The sequence below is a fragment of the Brienomyrus brachyistius genome, chromosome 22 (assembly GCF_023856365.1).
Source record: "Brienomyrus brachyistius isolate T26 chromosome 22, BBRACH_0.4, whole genome shotgun sequence".
In the NCBI taxonomy this organism is placed as follows: domain Eukaryota; kingdom Metazoa; phylum Chordata; class Actinopteri; order Osteoglossiformes; family Mormyridae; genus Brienomyrus; species Brienomyrus brachyistius.
The window spans coordinates 5,676,402-5,693,391 of record NC_064554.1 but is presented as its reverse complement, the minus strand read 5'-3'; the positions used below and the strand labels follow the sequence as shown (position 1 = coordinate 5,693,391).

General features: G+C 40.9%; 1 protein-coding gene across 2 annotated transcripts in view; it reads left to right on the top strand.

The window, feature by feature from the left end:
* The window catches only part of LOC125718380 (transmembrane protease serine 9-like), a 32,913-nt gene that overhangs the window by 1,695 nt on the left and 14,228 nt on the right, over nt 1-16,990 (top strand). Inside the window, exons 2-7 of one of the 2 annotated variants that reach the window (XM_048992209.1) lie at nt 1,386-1,406; nt 1,607-1,781; nt 1,917-2,185; nt 3,448-3,593; nt 3,710-3,992; nt 4,275-4,440. In XM_048992209.1, the coding sequence (XP_048848166.1) occupies nt 1,386-1,406; nt 1,607-1,781; nt 1,917-2,185; nt 3,448-3,593; nt 3,710-3,992; nt 4,275-4,440 (1,060 nt within the window). The remainder of the gene's footprint in view (nt 1-1,385; nt 1,407-1,606; nt 1,782-1,916; nt 2,186-3,447; nt 3,594-3,709; nt 3,993-4,274; nt 4,441-16,990) is intronic. The other variant, XM_048992208.1, reaches the window with a different exon arrangement.

Genomic DNA, 16,990 nt, shown 5'->3' with positions numbered 1-16,990 from the left:
TTCCGTAAAATTCGTTTGAGTGTTGCCAAGGACATCACAGCGTTGTGCTTGACAGCCAAAACCCAAAGAATGTCAGCATATTTCAGTCCAGTATCAAAATAAAACTGTATTGAATCGAAACGCTCCATGACCCTGTGTCCATGAATGATCAATCGGGTAGCAATACATAATTCGAGGGCACGAATTAGTAATTCGAGGGTACGATTTACTAATTCGAGGGAACGAAATCATATATTTTTTTCTACCGTGACACTTAAGGGGCTCCGTAGTTTTTTAAAGTGTGTTTTCATGAATTATTAGGAAGTCATTTACAGTTATCTTGATGATTCAACGGACATATTCTTATTATATAATATTAGATTATTAATGTTTTTTTATTAATGTTTTATTTGTTATTATTTATATAAAATACATTCTCAAATGCTTGGTTTGTTTTTATTAATAAAAATATCATTTAGGCCGACATTTAACCAACATGTCTTGTTAGATGCATCAGTGTAGTCCTATATTCCGATCGATAGTGATACATGTTTATTTTTTAACCGGCATGGTTGTATCACCTCAACAAATCCACATATTTAGCTCAAATGGCGATTATGTTTTATTGATCATAACTCTATATTAAGCTCCTCTAACCGTCAAATATGCGATAATAGAATACATATATATCGCTGTCATGCTGAATATGCATGAATAATGTAATATAATATGTCGGTAGTTCTACCAAGCTAAATGCAAACGATTTATTGATGATAATTAATAAAACACACATGCACCATGCGATCCTTGCGATCAAATTTTTACATTTTTTTTTACATTCTTCCTCATTTGGGGACTTCCAGATCAACCTGAAATACAGGAAATGTCGGTCTCATTGCTAATCACTGGACATTGCTGTCAGAGGACTAATTGTTCAGTACAGAAGATTACAGGAGATTATGTCAAACACGTTCCCTGAAACGAGCACCAAGGAAGTCCGAGGAAAAAACTAGCAACATACCATATTGTTGGCATTTTCTAGTGTTACGCCCTAAGACAAAAAGGGTTTTTTTTTTGTATAATTTATTTGGTACGATTACATTTCAGTTTGAAGTCCATTCAATTTGTTGCCTTTTCTTGTTCTGAATCTAAGGGAATAATTAAGGAAAAAAAATGGAGATTTGAGGTAAATAATGACTTCAGTTACATTGTGATAATTATCTATATCAACTGATGTGAAGAAAAAATTGTGATAAATTATCTTATATCGCAAAGTTCTAGTGGCAACTATTTTAAAGAGTCATATTGAGATTAGACATTTACGACACAAATAGGCATAATTAACATGAACACATTTTCAGTAATATTATAGTAATTAACCAAAGCTGTTCTCTCCCATTTTTTAGAGTCACATGCACAACCGAATGGTAAGTTTGTTATTATCATGTCTTTGTTCTTTCCTTTAAAACACAAAATTTCACTAATATTTTGTCTTGTGAATTAGTACTTAAATTAATTGGCCGATATCCAAAATTGGCACAGTAATATCTGATAGAATATTGTACAAACTTTCAGTCAGTCTACAGTATGTTCAGCCCTTTACCTGCTCACCACTCCCCCCTCCCAGTGTGTGGCCAAGCTCCTCTTAACACCAGGATAGTGGGGGGTCAGGATGCACCCCCGGGCAGTTGGCCCTGGCAGGCTAATCTGCTGAAGAATCTTCAAAATGGATATGAGATCATGTGTGGAGGATCTCTCATTAACAATAAGTGGGTGCTCTCTGCTGCCCACTGCTTCTCCAGGTGAGTCATACTGGTGATTTTATACAACAGTATCGATGCTAAAACTCGTACAAAAAATCTGAGAAATATCCAGCTTGCAAAAAGTGTCTGTGATTTAACTTGATTTTTCACTGTTTGATGCTCTGCCTCCTACAGCACAGATACAACCAACTGGAATGTTTATCTGGGGCGTCAGGAACTGTATGGTACAAACCCAAATCAAAAAGTCAGAACCCTCAGCCGCATCGTTCGTCATCCACTATACAACAATACTCTATATAACAATGACCTCGCTCTGCTGGAGCTCAGCACCACTGTGACTTTTACCGACTACATTCAGCCCATTTGCCTGGCAGCCAGCAACAGCACCTTCTACAGCGGCACTGAGACCTGGGTCACTGGCTGGGGAGATGTTAACTGGAGTGGTATGTCATCATATTCATATTCAGCCATTACACAGTCAGCTCTGCCCCTCCTTTCAATAAGTGACATCCTGCCCGGTCAGGATGTTAATACCAATTTTCTGCATGTATCTATATCTGAGTAGTTCATAATAACTAAAGATTCACAGATTTTGTTTTTATATGTGGGCAGTTTCTGGTTTCTGTGTGACTGACATCCAGGCATCATCGACACCTACTAACATATTAAAGCCTCTTGTTCAGGATCTTATTAACCCTTAGTACCCAGCAAATGCGAAATGTGTTGGTCTTCGCACCCATTAATCTCAGGCTCGTAACTTTGCATAGGTATAACACACAGACATGATTAGAACATTTTTGGAATCGAGAGAACTTACCCGATCCCATTGTCCATGCTGCTTTGTTGTGTGCTAAAGTATTCCAGATGAATCTTGTGTGAAATGAGGCATATGTTTTACACATATTCCACCAAAACTCTTCCCAGAAAATAAAGTGCATATTCACTGCCAAAATGGTCCACACACTACCAACTATCATAAGAACAGTCGATATAAACAAAACGAATGTACAGTGGATGTAATAAGTGTACAAACCCATGATAAAATACCAGGTTTTTGGGATATAAAAAATGAGACCACGGTAAACCATTTAAAAGGATTTTCCCACCTTTAATGTGACGTATAACCTGTACAATTAAATTGAAACACAAACAGATCTGTTAAGGGGGGAAATATAAAAAATAAAAAAATAACAATAGGCTGGTTGCATAAGTGTGCACACCCGTAAACTACTATTTTGTTGAAGCACCTTTTCAGTTTAATTACAACATTCAGTCTTTTTGGTTACAGACCTGCCATCAATTTAAGTGACTCTGACCTTGTAATATTTTCCTGTCATTTACTCAACTGCATCCTGCAGAGAAAGCCATGGTTTACAGAGAGCCTACAAAGCATCAAAGGGATGCCATTGTTGAAAGGTGTCAGAAGACATTTGTAGTGCCTGCAAATTCCTATATTAGACTAAAGTAAAAATTGAGAAATTTCAATAAGCACAAGCAATTTTCCTCATAAAAATGATATCAGGACCGTGTCAGAATTTAGACATTAAATTATGACATATCTGAGTAGCCTAGAATGTCCTAAAAATAAAAACAAAGTGTATGTCACTAACTCATGTAAGTGCAATGTAATAAGCCTAAAACTAAAGGTATAAAAAATGTTCCAAAAATGGATAGGGTTAACATTGCTTGTAATTCTCCCTTTCAGTGTTCCTCCCCTCTCCTGCCACCCTACAGGAAGTACAGATACCAATAGTTGGAAACAATAAGTGTAATTGCCTGAATGGACAGGGCACCATCACAGCCAACATGATCTGTGCTGGTCTGCTAGCAGGAGGAAAGGACTCGTGTCAGGTGCGGTGGCTTCTGCTCAATCTTTTTTTAGATCATGTGCTCCTGTGTGTAGCCAGATGCTTGGTATGATTGATATTTGTTCCAGGTTTGATTGAATTCTGTTTATACCTGTGTAGGGAGACTCAGGAGGTCCAATGGTGGTCAAACAGGGGTCTGTATGGGTCCAGGCTGGGATTGTGAGTTTTGGCTATAAATGCGCCCCGCCCAAACACCCTGGGGTCTACACCAGGGTGTCTCGTTATCAGGCCTGGATTGATTCCATCATCACCACCAACCAACCAGGATTTGTGACATTTACATCCAGTGGGACAAACAGTGACAACAGCATCTCCTGCAGTTCGTCACCGTCCATTACAATAACCCCAAGCACTCCCACCACCTCAACCACCACTGCCAAGCGTGAGTGTCTGATATTTCCCATCTTTAATTTCCCATTGGGTTCATAGGTTCTTCTTATTTTATCTATCGTGTGATTGGCTTCTTCAGACAGACGTCTTACAACACAGGGAGGCTTCACATAACTGTACCAAATGCCCTCTGTCTGATTGGCTGATTACTGGTTTATGTTGTAACTGCACTTCAGAGGCAGAGTAGCAGAGTATGAATAGCATAGAACTCCGCAGATGATCCACGTTATTGTATTAATACTCTGCCTTTGATCCCCCACCTCCTTCATCTCAGCGGATGTATGTGGTCTCGCCCCACTGAACAATGGCGGCAGCAGCGGGTCGGTAGCAACAGGGGCGTGGCCCTGGCAGGTCAGCCTGCTGAGGAATGGGGTCCAAGTCTGTGGGGGCACTCTCATCGCACGGAGATACGTCATCAGTGCAGCCCAGTGCTTCAACAGGTCAGTACAGTCAGAATCAAAGGTTGCTGAAATCACTGTAATCTCAACTAAATGTATCAGTGGCAGATTTATGACTGAAATATGTGAAATTCTGAAAACAACGAATAAATCAAATCATGTAAATAACTTGAATTACTGATGAACTCATTTCTTTAACCTATTCCTAACACCAACAACAGTTCAATACAAAAAAATGAAAGATTCTTATTTCCCTCATATATTCATATTGACTGCATCACCATGTTCCCCCAGCTCACAGCTCAACAACAGCCAGTGGACAGTGGTTCTGGGTACGAGTATGTCAGTAGCAGTGTCCAACATCACCCTCAGCAAGCTGCCAGGTAACAACATTGCTGTGCTCCGCCTGGCTACAAGTGTAACACTGACCAACTACATCCAGCCCCTGTGCCTGGACTTGGACAGTGTTGTCTTCCCCAGTGGGACACAGTGTTGGGTGACAGGATGGAGAAGCACCCAGAGCGGAGGTGAGTGAGTGTGTTAGCATGTGTGAACCTGTGTGACTTCATCACACTGCATTAATTATAAGTAATGTTGTCATACTTAATTAAGTAGAGATGTAATGATACCAAAAACTCATGGTATGTGTGATACCAAAGGTGAGCACTGACACAGATCAGCAGCAGGTAACTGCAGGTTTTATTGCTGAAAGAATTAGTTAAAGAGAAACTGCTGGTAAAATTCAGTGTTGAGGAGTAGCCAGCGATACAGAGTGATTGTTGCCGGTAAACAGAGGCGGAGAACGGAGTCAGATAAGCAGGCGTGGGTCAGGTGATCGTCGTCATCGGTACCACGGAGAACAAGCAGAACTCAGAATCTAGAACACAATGGTGATCTGTACACAGGCACTCAATAGAAACCAAAAAGTAGACTGCTCGAACCCAGGGCACGCCATGAAGATCTCGCAACCCTCCGGTGAGAACGGCTTCTGGAAATAGACCTCCTGATAGGGAAATGGGAAACAGCTGCTAGAGTTATGATTCACAACTGGAGTCAGCGGTGTGATCAGGGAGCCGAAAACAGGGGCTTCCCCGAGGAGATCTGTCCTAGCAAAGGGATTCCCCACAGGAGCTTGATCATTGGAGCAGCCCATGACAGTATGATAATATCATGATAGCAAGTCCATGGTATGATATTTATCATGATAAACAATGCAGCAGTCAGTAGCAGAAGTTCTTTTATAAAATGAAATAAAAATTATAAAATATATTTTTGCAGCAGCTGGATCTTGTAAACAAAGCGAGTCACACTCAGAGAAGAACATCAGTGTTTTTGCAACTACAGGAGTCAGAAAAAACAATGCAATTTTCAACAGGGAGATACAAGAGAATGCAGCTGTACTAGCAAAATAACCATGAAGCATCCTGTTAGATATTGTCACAGTCCCACAACGAAACAAGTCCCTTACAGGAACTACACACATTTCCCTGAAAAGATTAGTTCTTTTTGTTTTGTTATACCTCGGTTGTAACTCAAATACAATATCTACTGGTGTAGCATATAGCCTACAGGTGAAGTGACTTCTCATATGCTGCATTTGAATTTTAGACATGCGACGTTTTCATGATTTAAAATGATTTTACAAACAAGGTTTGTTAGTCCGTGTACTCGCTAGCTCACTATGATGATGAGCTGTTAGATTTGGGGTTTTAACAAAGAATGTTACAATGTTGAGAAACTTACACTATTCTTCAATAGCATCTTACTTTTACTATTACTCACATGACTTATTAGTGGTATTTAGCTTAGTCCTTAGCACTATTTAGCTGAAAGCTGCAAGGTGACAGAAAAAGCAGCTGACATGCCCACTGGGAGAGAAAGTCAAGCTGCTGACCTGCTGTTGTACAGCGACGCATATCGTAGGGAATACTCTTAAAGTACCGATACTAATAAAATGGAGGATAGTATTGTTTTTAATGGCAGGGTATCACGGTACTTTTTCAGTATTGGTTTACCCTGCAACACTAGTTACATCCCTATCAGTGAGTATAAAATCATTCTGTGTGTTAAATTCATGCTAAAATAAATAACACAGAATACCATCCCTCCTTCTTATGACAGTCCCAAATATTCAGCAGCAGAATACAACTGTGGTAGATTGTGGGAGCAGCGCATCTTCCTCAAGCATCTGTATTACAGCTGTGACGTTGCAGCAGGTAAGGATGCTCATCTATTGCTGCTCGTATCTGACATTCACTACTCAGCAGTGCTGCCCGTGCAGCTCCGGTCGTACTGTAGTCAGACTGAATGCTGTTCTGTGTTTCATCCTTTTCACTCCTCCTGTCTGCCTGTCTCTCTCTCTCTCCTCACCTCAGGGTGATGCAGGTGACCCATTACTCTGTAAACAAGGGAACACCTGGTTCCAGGCCGCAGTGATAACGACCAACACCTCCGGCAGCACCAAAGCCACCTCTCAGATAATGACCCTAACTAAGGTGTCTCAGTTCGCTACTTTCCTTCAGAGTATTGTTAGCAACCTCCCCACCAGCTCTGCTGCAGCAATTCACATCAACACCATCATCCCTTTCCTTCTGCTCCTCCTCTCTCTCCTCACCCCACTTTAATCCATCACCGTTCTGTCCATCTGAACCAAATATCAACTGGTAGCTTTACAAATTTGCATGCCAAATGTGTCAAAATAGTTATTGGTGATTGTGGTTAATTTGAATCTTACAATAGGGGACATGCCACATACTGTATGCCTTAATATAAGAAATATTCATGCTCAGTTACTTGAAAATCGAGAGTTCAACTTACTTCACTGTCATTTAAAATGTCTGTATGTAACCCTAAATGTTACACATGTATAAATGTAAGAATGCCTTCAGGATGTGAAGAAATATGAAAGATTTTCTGTGTTGAGAAGCTGTTGCATCCATCCATCCATCCATCATTCCAGTCATGATACTTATCCTGAACGAGGTCACCATGAAAAGCCATTTATACAGTATAATACAGTCAAAAATTCCTTGAACGCTACAGATTAGTGATAGTTAGAAATTGCTGCAGTTTTATCAGTGTTCAGTCAGTACTGCTACAACATGACTAATGCGTTCTTGAGCAACCTTGCATGTACTAAAATCACGTACTAAAATACATATTTCCAATGGAAAAAATAAGGTTAGGGAATGCAACTCCAAAACTTAGTAACTTACGCCAAAAATATATATAATTCAGCAATAAAAACAGTAGTACCTGTAACCAATAATGTAATTATATGAATTCTAAATAAATAATACAAATTATATCTATATTTGCTGTATTTTCTGACCTCCTCCAGAACGCAGCTCTTGATTTACTTTCGGACATGCTTTGAGCACTTTTTTGAACAGACACCACCATCTAGTGGGCTCAAAAATACAGCAAAAGCCACATAAAGCATTGTTTTGGCCATCATTACAGTATGGTCACACCACGAATGTCAAAAGCATCAAAACAACCGGAAGTCATTCAGTGGCGCGGCACGATTTCGTCAGTGTAGAAAAATGAAGTTGTAGCCCGGTCAACTTTATGGTAATGAACTAATATATGGTTCGGTGACAACCAGTAGGAATGCACAAATGCTCCACTAAAGAGAGTTCTACAGAATACAAGGCTGTGAACTTTTCATCTGACCAAACGGTTCCCAAGCGTAATGCAGAAGAAACTGATCGTATCTGTAGCAGGCTTACCAGTTATTCATGACATGTCCCTGTTTGCATACTAGGGGATAAATTTAAAAAAAATCTTGCATGGACAAAGATGTCTGAAGCTACTGGTGTTCCGGGTGAATTGTTTAAGTATATAATGTATTTTGGTGAAAAAGGAAGCAAGCGGCATACTAATTTTGGCGCCATAGCATGCAACGAAAATTGTAAATGTTAAAGTTACTTATTTAAAACATTGTTTTCTTTTTCATTACATAACAGCATGTTCTAGTAGAACAGTCATGATACATTTTTAGTACTATTTATGTAATAGTACGTTTACATGCACAGCTAAGTCAGGCTACGGTTATAGGCTTACCAGTTATTCATGACATGTCCCTGTTTGCATACTGGGGGATAAATAAAAAAAATGAGGCATGGACTAAGGCGTCTGAAACTACTACTATGTTCCAGGTGAGTTGTTGAAGTATATAATGTTCATCCATCCATCCATCCATCCATCCATCCATCCATCATCTTCCGCTTAATCCGGGGGGGCAGCAGTCTCAGCAGGGAGGCCCAGACTGCATAAATAGGTGCATAAATAAAGAGACCCAAACTTTAATTGAGATCTTTTCGGAAGAGCAGATACAATAAGACCAGGATAGCATAACGAGAAATAAAGTGTTTTGTATAATATTCTATGATCGCACAATGTGATTTTGTTGTAATAAAGAGTGGGGTATATATGAAACAAAAAAGGAGTTTTAGCACTTCCTGCACTATAATATTCGTACTAAACTGAAGACTAGAAAAAGCCTGATATTAATGTAGTTGACTATCGATATAAGAATTGAATGGGAATAACATGCGATGTTAGTATTAATATTTCATATCGTCCAGTCCTACTACAGCCATTTTTCAAATTCAGTGTGCCAGTACCAGTTTTCACGCTAGTGGAAAATCAACACGTTGAAGTACGGTACTTTTGTTACCTTATTGATATAGATACGCGCTTGAAGTGCACTAATAGACGCGTCCCTCCCCAGTGCTGTGGTGGGGATCATCTTCCTCAGGGGTATCACATATGATGCCTGGTTACAGAAAACATATACGATTAATATATCTCATTACATAATTTAAAGTTTTTTTCTTATAGTTTTTATTTGGAGAACCCCTTTCTTCCATTAAAACGGTTTATTCTCAGCTCCCGCTCTGGCAGGCAGACGCTCATTTCCAAATCCACGTGTAAGGAGACAACACAGGGAGCAGTGAGCACAGAAGCGCAGTACGGATTTGTGTGTAAACTTAACTCATTGGAGACCTTGCATCATAACTAACAGTTAATCAATAAAAGGTTATGTGAAATGGTGGAATTTAATCGTCTCGTGTCGAGCTTGGTTAATTAACAGCATAACACAAATAGCAACACTGACAACGCCGCGGTACATATCGTTCGTGTCAGTCACAATTCTCATCCCACTGTGTTTGCTGTTACAACATAAAAATGAGCAAGAAACCCGTCAAAAATGGGTCTAGATCTGCCATTTATTTGGAAAACACCCAAAGTAAGCTACTGAATTACTAGAAACTCATTTAGTTCATAAATAGTGCTGGCAGAATGTTCCATTTATTACCAAGAAGAGATTCAGTAAATCTCCAATTTTTACTTCTATGCGTCTCTAGGAGAAGATCTTCTAGTCGCTATTTTATGTGTGTTGTGTATCTTTTCAAACAGTTAGGATGTGTTTGTGAGAGAGACAGGCTGCAGGAGAGTGACAGCTAGGGGCATCACAGTGGACCATGAGGTGAGGTCAAAATAGAGTCAGCAAAGTTATTTCACCGTTTGGGCATGACCCTTATGTCCCCAGCTACTCCAGGGACTGACTGACCTTGACCCTCAAAACAGAATGTATGTCGCTTTAGATAAAAGTGTCCTGTTACATCTGGTGTAAAACTAACACAGTATTCCTCAATAAGAACATTGCAGATGTTGCTGCTACAGGTGGCACAACCAGTTCGAGCTGATAGAAAGGCAACAGTAACTCAAATAACCACTCATTACAACCAAGGTGTGAAGAAGAGCATCTCCGAATGCACAACACGTCGAACCTTGAGGCAGATGGGCTACAGCAGCAGAAGACCACACCGGGTGCCACTCCTGTCAGCAAAGAACAGGAAACTGAGGCTACAATTCGCACAGGCTCACCGAAATTGGACAATAGAAGATTGGAAAAATGTTGCCTGGTCTGATGAGTCTCGATTTCTGCTGCAACATTCGGATGGTAGGGTCAGAATTTGGTGTCAACAACATGAAAGGATGGATCCATCCTGCCTTGTATCAACGGTTCAGGCTGATGGTGGTGTAATGGTGTGGGGGACATTTTCTTGGCACACTTTGGGCCCCTTAGTACTAATTGATCATCGTTGCAACGCCAAGGCCTACCTGAGTATTGTTGCTGACCATGTCCATCCCTTTATGACCACAATGTACCCATCTTCTGATGGCTACTTCCAGCAGGATAATGCACCATGTCATAAAGCTCGAATCATCTCAGACTGGTTTCTTGAACATGACAATGAGTTCACTGTACTCAAATGGCCTCCACAGTCACCAGATCTCAATCCAATAGAGCACCTTTGGGTTGTGGTGGAACGGGCGAATCGCATCATGGATGTGCAGCGGAGAAATCTGCAGCAACTGCGTGATGCTATCATGTCAATATGTACCAATATCTCTGAGGAATGTATCCAGTACCTTGTTGAATCTATACCACGAAGGATTAAGGCAGTTCTGAAGGCAAAAGGGGGTCCAACCCGGTACTAGGGAGGTGTACCTAATAAAGTGGCCGGAGAGTGTATATTCAACAACCGCCACTCCCCTTCACGTCCACTAGATGTCACCCTTCACATACCATTACGTAACGTTGGGAAACGTACCCCTGAATAGCACTTACCTTCTTAGCATATTAGTAATAAATAACCTTACATCTGTGGCTGTCAGTATGTTTTTTCCTGCACTTGTGGAAGCTCCGCATTCATAACCCTTGAGAGAGAAAACATATATTGCAGTTTGTGCAGGTTCATCGTGCTTCAACGTGCACTGTTGTACGTTAAGTTCGGAGGTGTAGCAACGGCTGTTACATAACTAGTCTAGGACTTTTTTTGTATCAGCCCATTTCACCACTTCTTACATATATTTTAAAGACGGAGCGACCATGTTTGAAATTTGCTGTATGTCAGATATACATTTACATTTACAGCATTTGGCAGACACCCTTAGCCAGAGCGACTTAGATAAGTGATTTATGACTCTGCAATGAATTTTTCCGATACTAGCTCAATAAAGACCCAGGCTATGAATACCATCTATCTGAATACTCTGTTGGGAAAGTGCAAAAATTATTATTATTTTTTAATATATATGCACACAAGGAAAAGAGCTGAGAGTAAGATACCAGAAGTACTACGTCAGGTATTTCTGAAAAAGGAATGTTTTCAGTTGTCGCTTGAAGACATTCACGGATTCAGCTGTTCGGACATCAAGGGGGCGTTCATTCCACCAACTAGGTGCCAGGACAGAGAAGAGCCGAGATGTGTGTCTTCCTTGTGCCTTGGGGGGTGGTGGGACCAGTCGAGCAGTGCTGGAGGATCGGAGAGATTGTGGTGCAGTGAGGGGTGTGATGAGGTCTTTTAGGTAGGATGGTGCCAGACCATTTTTGGCTTTGTATGCGAGCATCAGTGTTTTGAATCTGATGCGTGCAGCTACAGGAAGCCAGTGGAGGGAGCGCAGCAAAGGAGTGCTGTGGGAGAACTTGGGAAGGTTGAAAACAAGACGAGCAGCTGCATTCTGAATCAGTTGGAGGGGACGGATGGCATGCAGTGGTAAACCCGCTAGAAGTGAGTTGCAGTAGTCAAGGCGTGAGATGACGAGGGACTGGACAAGTATCTGGGTAGCCTGAGTGGAAAGAAATGGACGTATCCTCCTGATGTTAAAGAGGAGAAACCAACAAGAGCGAGAGAGACTGGTGATATGTGAGGAAAAGGACAACCGATCATCCATGGTAACCCCAAGTTTGCGAGCAGAAACCGAAGGACGGATCAGGGAGTTGTCAAAGGAGATCGCAAGGTCCTGGAGGGGGGATGAGTCAGCCAGGATGTAAAGCAGTTCGGTTTTACTAGTGTTGAGTTTTAGTTGGTGAGCGGTCATCCAAGATGAGATGTCTGCCAAGCATGCAGAGATCTTAGTGGAGACATGAGTGTCTGAGGGAGGGAAAGAGAGGATGAGTTGAGTGTCATTGGCATAGCAGTGGTAGGAGAAGCCATGTGAGGATATAACCTTACCAAGAGATTTAGTGTAGAGGGAGAATAAGAGAGGGCCAAGAACCGAGCCCTGAGGGACACCGGTGAAAAGACAACGTGGGGTAGATGTGGATCCATTCCATGTCACTTGGTATGTTCGGCCTTCTAGGTAGGAAGCAAGCCAGCACCATGCCAAGCCACCAATGCCAAGACTCCTAAGGATGGATAGGAGAGTCTTGTGGTTGACCGTGTCAAATGCTGCTGATAGGTCAAGAAGGATGAGGACAGATGACAGTTTGGCTGATCTGGCAGCATGTAGCTTCTCGGTGACTGCTAAGAGGGCAGTCTCCGTAGAGTGAGCTGCTTTGAAGCCAGACTGATTAGGATCCTGGAGGTTGTTCTGAGAGAGATAGAGAGAGAGCTGGTTGTAGACTGTATGTTCGAGGATTTTTGAAAGGAAGGAAAAAAGCGATACTGGTCGGTAGTTGAAAGTGTCCAAGGGATTTAGAGTGGGTTTGTTTAAGATGGGAATGACCCTGGCTATTTTGAATGCTGTTGGTACATGACCGGAAGTTATGGAGGTATAGATGCGAAACTCAGTTATGGCGAGGTGAAGGCAGATTTTCATTGCACGGTGCCTTTAACAACAGCAAATTAAAAGGAAAAAAAGAAACAGGAAAAGCAGAAAATTGTTTTACCAGGAAATGCCTTGCATGTGCTCTCTTTTATAATAATAATATATCTCAAACAACAATAATGATTCATACTTTGATTACAGCAGGTAAACATGCCTTACCCTTGTCTGTTTACCCTTGTCACACAAATATTTCATGTAAACTTTCACAATTTGCTCAGTGACTCTTATACGGTCAAGGTTTAAATCCTGCACTCTATTAATTTAAGCATGCAGTGTACTGAAATTGCCGCACCCATACACACTCAATGGCACTGTGAAGGCTCTCTACTGAGCAGGCCTGTTTGAAGTCCTTTTCAGGGGATAGGCCGTACTGACCATCCCTCACCCAGCACAGGCCAAACATTCCTCTCTCGCTCCTTATGGGTTTGTTTGGTGTTGTGGTAGCACATTTACCAGCATTTTTGTCCCAGTGGCGAAAACAACCCAGGTAGCACGCTAGGCAAACTTCACTGCATGTGTCTCCCTGGTTTCCCCTCATTAAAAAAAAATATCATAACATTATTTGAAGTAATTGTACAGTGATTTACCTAATAATCACAATCTTTTAGTGCAGAGAGTAGCAAGTGCAATATGTGCAGTATGTAAGAGAGTATATGGTTTGCTGACATACAGTGCTCATACGTATATAACGTCTTGTTACACTTGCTTAATTCTGCAAAAATGTTGCAAATTTATTGGTTTCATAACAAAAGTCCATTGACAAGCAATGTTTAACATACCTGCATATGTCCTTCACACAGAGATTTTCTTGTTATTAAGTGTCTTAATAATTTTGACACAATTTTTTGGTGTTTTATACTATTGCAAAGGTGTGACTAATTAATGAGACTGCTTGCCAATTAACTTTTTAACTCAGAACAGCAGAACAGTAGAACTATAATTTGGCTTTCAGTGTATTACTACTTCAAATGAATGTTTTACTTAAAAATACTGGTTGATTTGAATGTGATATATTTTTTTAACAAATGATTAAATAATTTTTGCTGTAAAAATAATACATTTGCAGTATTTTTTATTACATTAAGCAAGTGTTCCAAGTCTTTCTGTGAGCAGAATATGCACACTAGCCGTTGTATTAGGATGAATTCACGGACGATTACGTCGACCACGTGGTATGGAGTTAATCCTTTTACGGTAATATTGATTAAGGGGATTGATTCTGATCGGGTGGGCACTGATCGTCCTGAATTCAGATTAATCGTCCATGATTCACCCCAAGTGAACTGCACGAACATGTTGTCCTCTACCGATCTCCATACAATGAAATCTATTTCGCTACCGATCTCCATACAATGAAATCTATTTCGCCGTAAAGAACTTCGGCTCATAAAAGAAACCAGGATGCTTATCTGAGCCATTAGATCGGCATACAGAATGTTTATCTTGGTTAACAGAGGGGGGTCGTTATCTAGTACCCTATGTTGTCGGTAGGGGGGACAGGAAGGCGTTGCGCAGACACCCGGCACCAGGACGCCTATTGTATTTTATTATCACAAGCAGCAACACTCGGACAAAAGGGGGAATTGGATAACACCTTGCCCTGGGGGGAAGGGGTGAGCCTGGCCAGCTCACCCCCTGCCCACAGGCAGCACCCAATTTAGTATAAAGGACGGGGAAAACTCAGTACTGACCGGAGCTCAGCCGTGGGATAGAGCGCGCATCGCCCGGCATTTCTCGGAACTCACGTGTTGGTCTCCTGCCACGACTGAAAAGGGCTCCCCAGTCCGTGTGTGAAGGTGGGTGATGAGGGCACGTCCGAGTGTAAATAGTTTAGCAGCTGCTATTGCGTTCGATTGATTAAGGGGATTAATTATCACCGCTTGTGATAATAGTTCGCCTTACCTATATTTTTATTGTTGCTTTCTATATATATATATATATTCGTATGATTTATACTATACTATATCTCTGGTGGTATAAGGTTATCTTGCATTGTTTTTAATTGACATTGATTTTAATGCGAGGTTATCTTGTATCACTTGTATTAAAGTGTTTTTTTGAGTGAACCTAAGCGTGCCTGTTTGTTCCTTCGAGAGCCCTATATCCCTCTCTCATCCATTTTAAGACAGCCGTGAAGACCCAAAATGTCACTAATTAAGATGATAAATGTACTGACTACTGAAATTATTAGACAACGACAGGGTATTATTTGGTAATGGATGTTTTTGTGACAAAGGTGACTGAGTAGGATTACTAGAAACTAGGAGTCCAGAGCAGCATGTCTGAAACTGTATGCTGGTTACATAGCTGGATAAGATCGCAGTGGGAGGCTGTCGTCCTTTGAATCAGCATGTTATTGTTATGGCATAGCATGACGAAGGAGGGACCGATCCACACAGCTTCTCTCAACATACAGGGTTTCATTAAACAGAACACAATGGGAGAACTGGGAAAATAAAGGGACCACAAGGGGGAAAAAACAAGTATGTAAGAACAAGAACTAAATTATAACTAACTGCAAAGTAAAACTAACACATACAACTAAGAAGATACAGGCAGTAAGACACATAAGGACCAACCAAGGAACAAATCAGGCCAACCTCAAAGCCAGACCAATAATGGGGGGATGTGTTTAAGAACCACCAGCTTAGCCCATTGAGCCACACGGCAGTCTGGGAAGCAAAACACACAAAGCACACAAGACTCCACAGAAAGGATGACCAGTAACCGCAGCTGGTCTAACAGGAAATCAGATCAACTGAAGGGGCAGGACAAGACCCGATCCTGACAGTTATTCTTAGATGCATTTCAAGGTGTAATGTTGTGTCATTGTGCTGCTGACATGACTGTATGAGTCACTGTTCTCTTTGGACCTCGACCAATGAGGTGACATTTCAGGAGCAGAGCTGCATTCCAAGGTGATTCAAGTGAAAACAACAGAGTAGCTGCAATAGCATTTTAATATAAAGACAAGCAGTGATCCATGCATGATGACGTCTGTCAGGCATATTGTGGAGTTTACATCATATGAGTATTTATGGAGACTGAAGATGAAGCCACTAAAGCAGGTTATCAGTCTGTGATGTTGCTACAGTTGCATTCCTTGTTTCTTCAATTTTTGCATGTTTGTCACATTCAATTATTTCAGATCTTCAAAAAAAAATTTATGTAATTCAAAGACACTTTAGTAAACACAAAATAGAGAGTCAGCAGAGTTATTTCACCGTTTGGGTCTTTGAGCATGACCCTTATGTCCCCAGCTACTCCAGGGACTGACTGACCTTGACCCTCAAAACAGAATGTATGTCGCTTTGGATAAAAGTGTCCTGTTACATCTGGTGTAAAACTAACACAGTATTCCTGTCAGGGTCAGCCCCTGTTGCTTTCACTCTGTATCCCTTCCCCGTTTAGCCAACAGGCATTTGCACATCTGTTCTGCAAAGCACAATGTCACTTTAAATTTTGAATTATTTGAGTACATATTGTGTACTTTTGTACATACTGCTTGTCATTTATGTATCTGTATATGTATACGAAGTTTAACACCTCCACTGACTAAACATGAGCGAGAAGGAACAGTAATAAAACTTACATGCCATATCACCACAATTATGTACCATATTTAGTTATCTTTTTTTTATTTAAATCAAATGCACAGTCTCAGGAGTGATTCATTGTTACATTTCACTGCATGATTTATGTGTATAACTATGCATGTGACACATAAAACTTCTTCAGTCTTGAGTCTAGTTTGGTAAAGCGTCCTGACTCAGTACTATTCAACCAAAGTGCTGCTAGCTAATAATTACTTGCAATGCAAGACTTTTGTAGTGTTTGTAGGCCATTACATCCTGTGGTTGTTGCCACCTTATATATGAAGAAATACTGGACTTCACGATAAAGTATAAAATTTGCAAGGGGGAGGGGTCAAACCACGAATACGGGACAAATTCTCTCCAACGTTGGT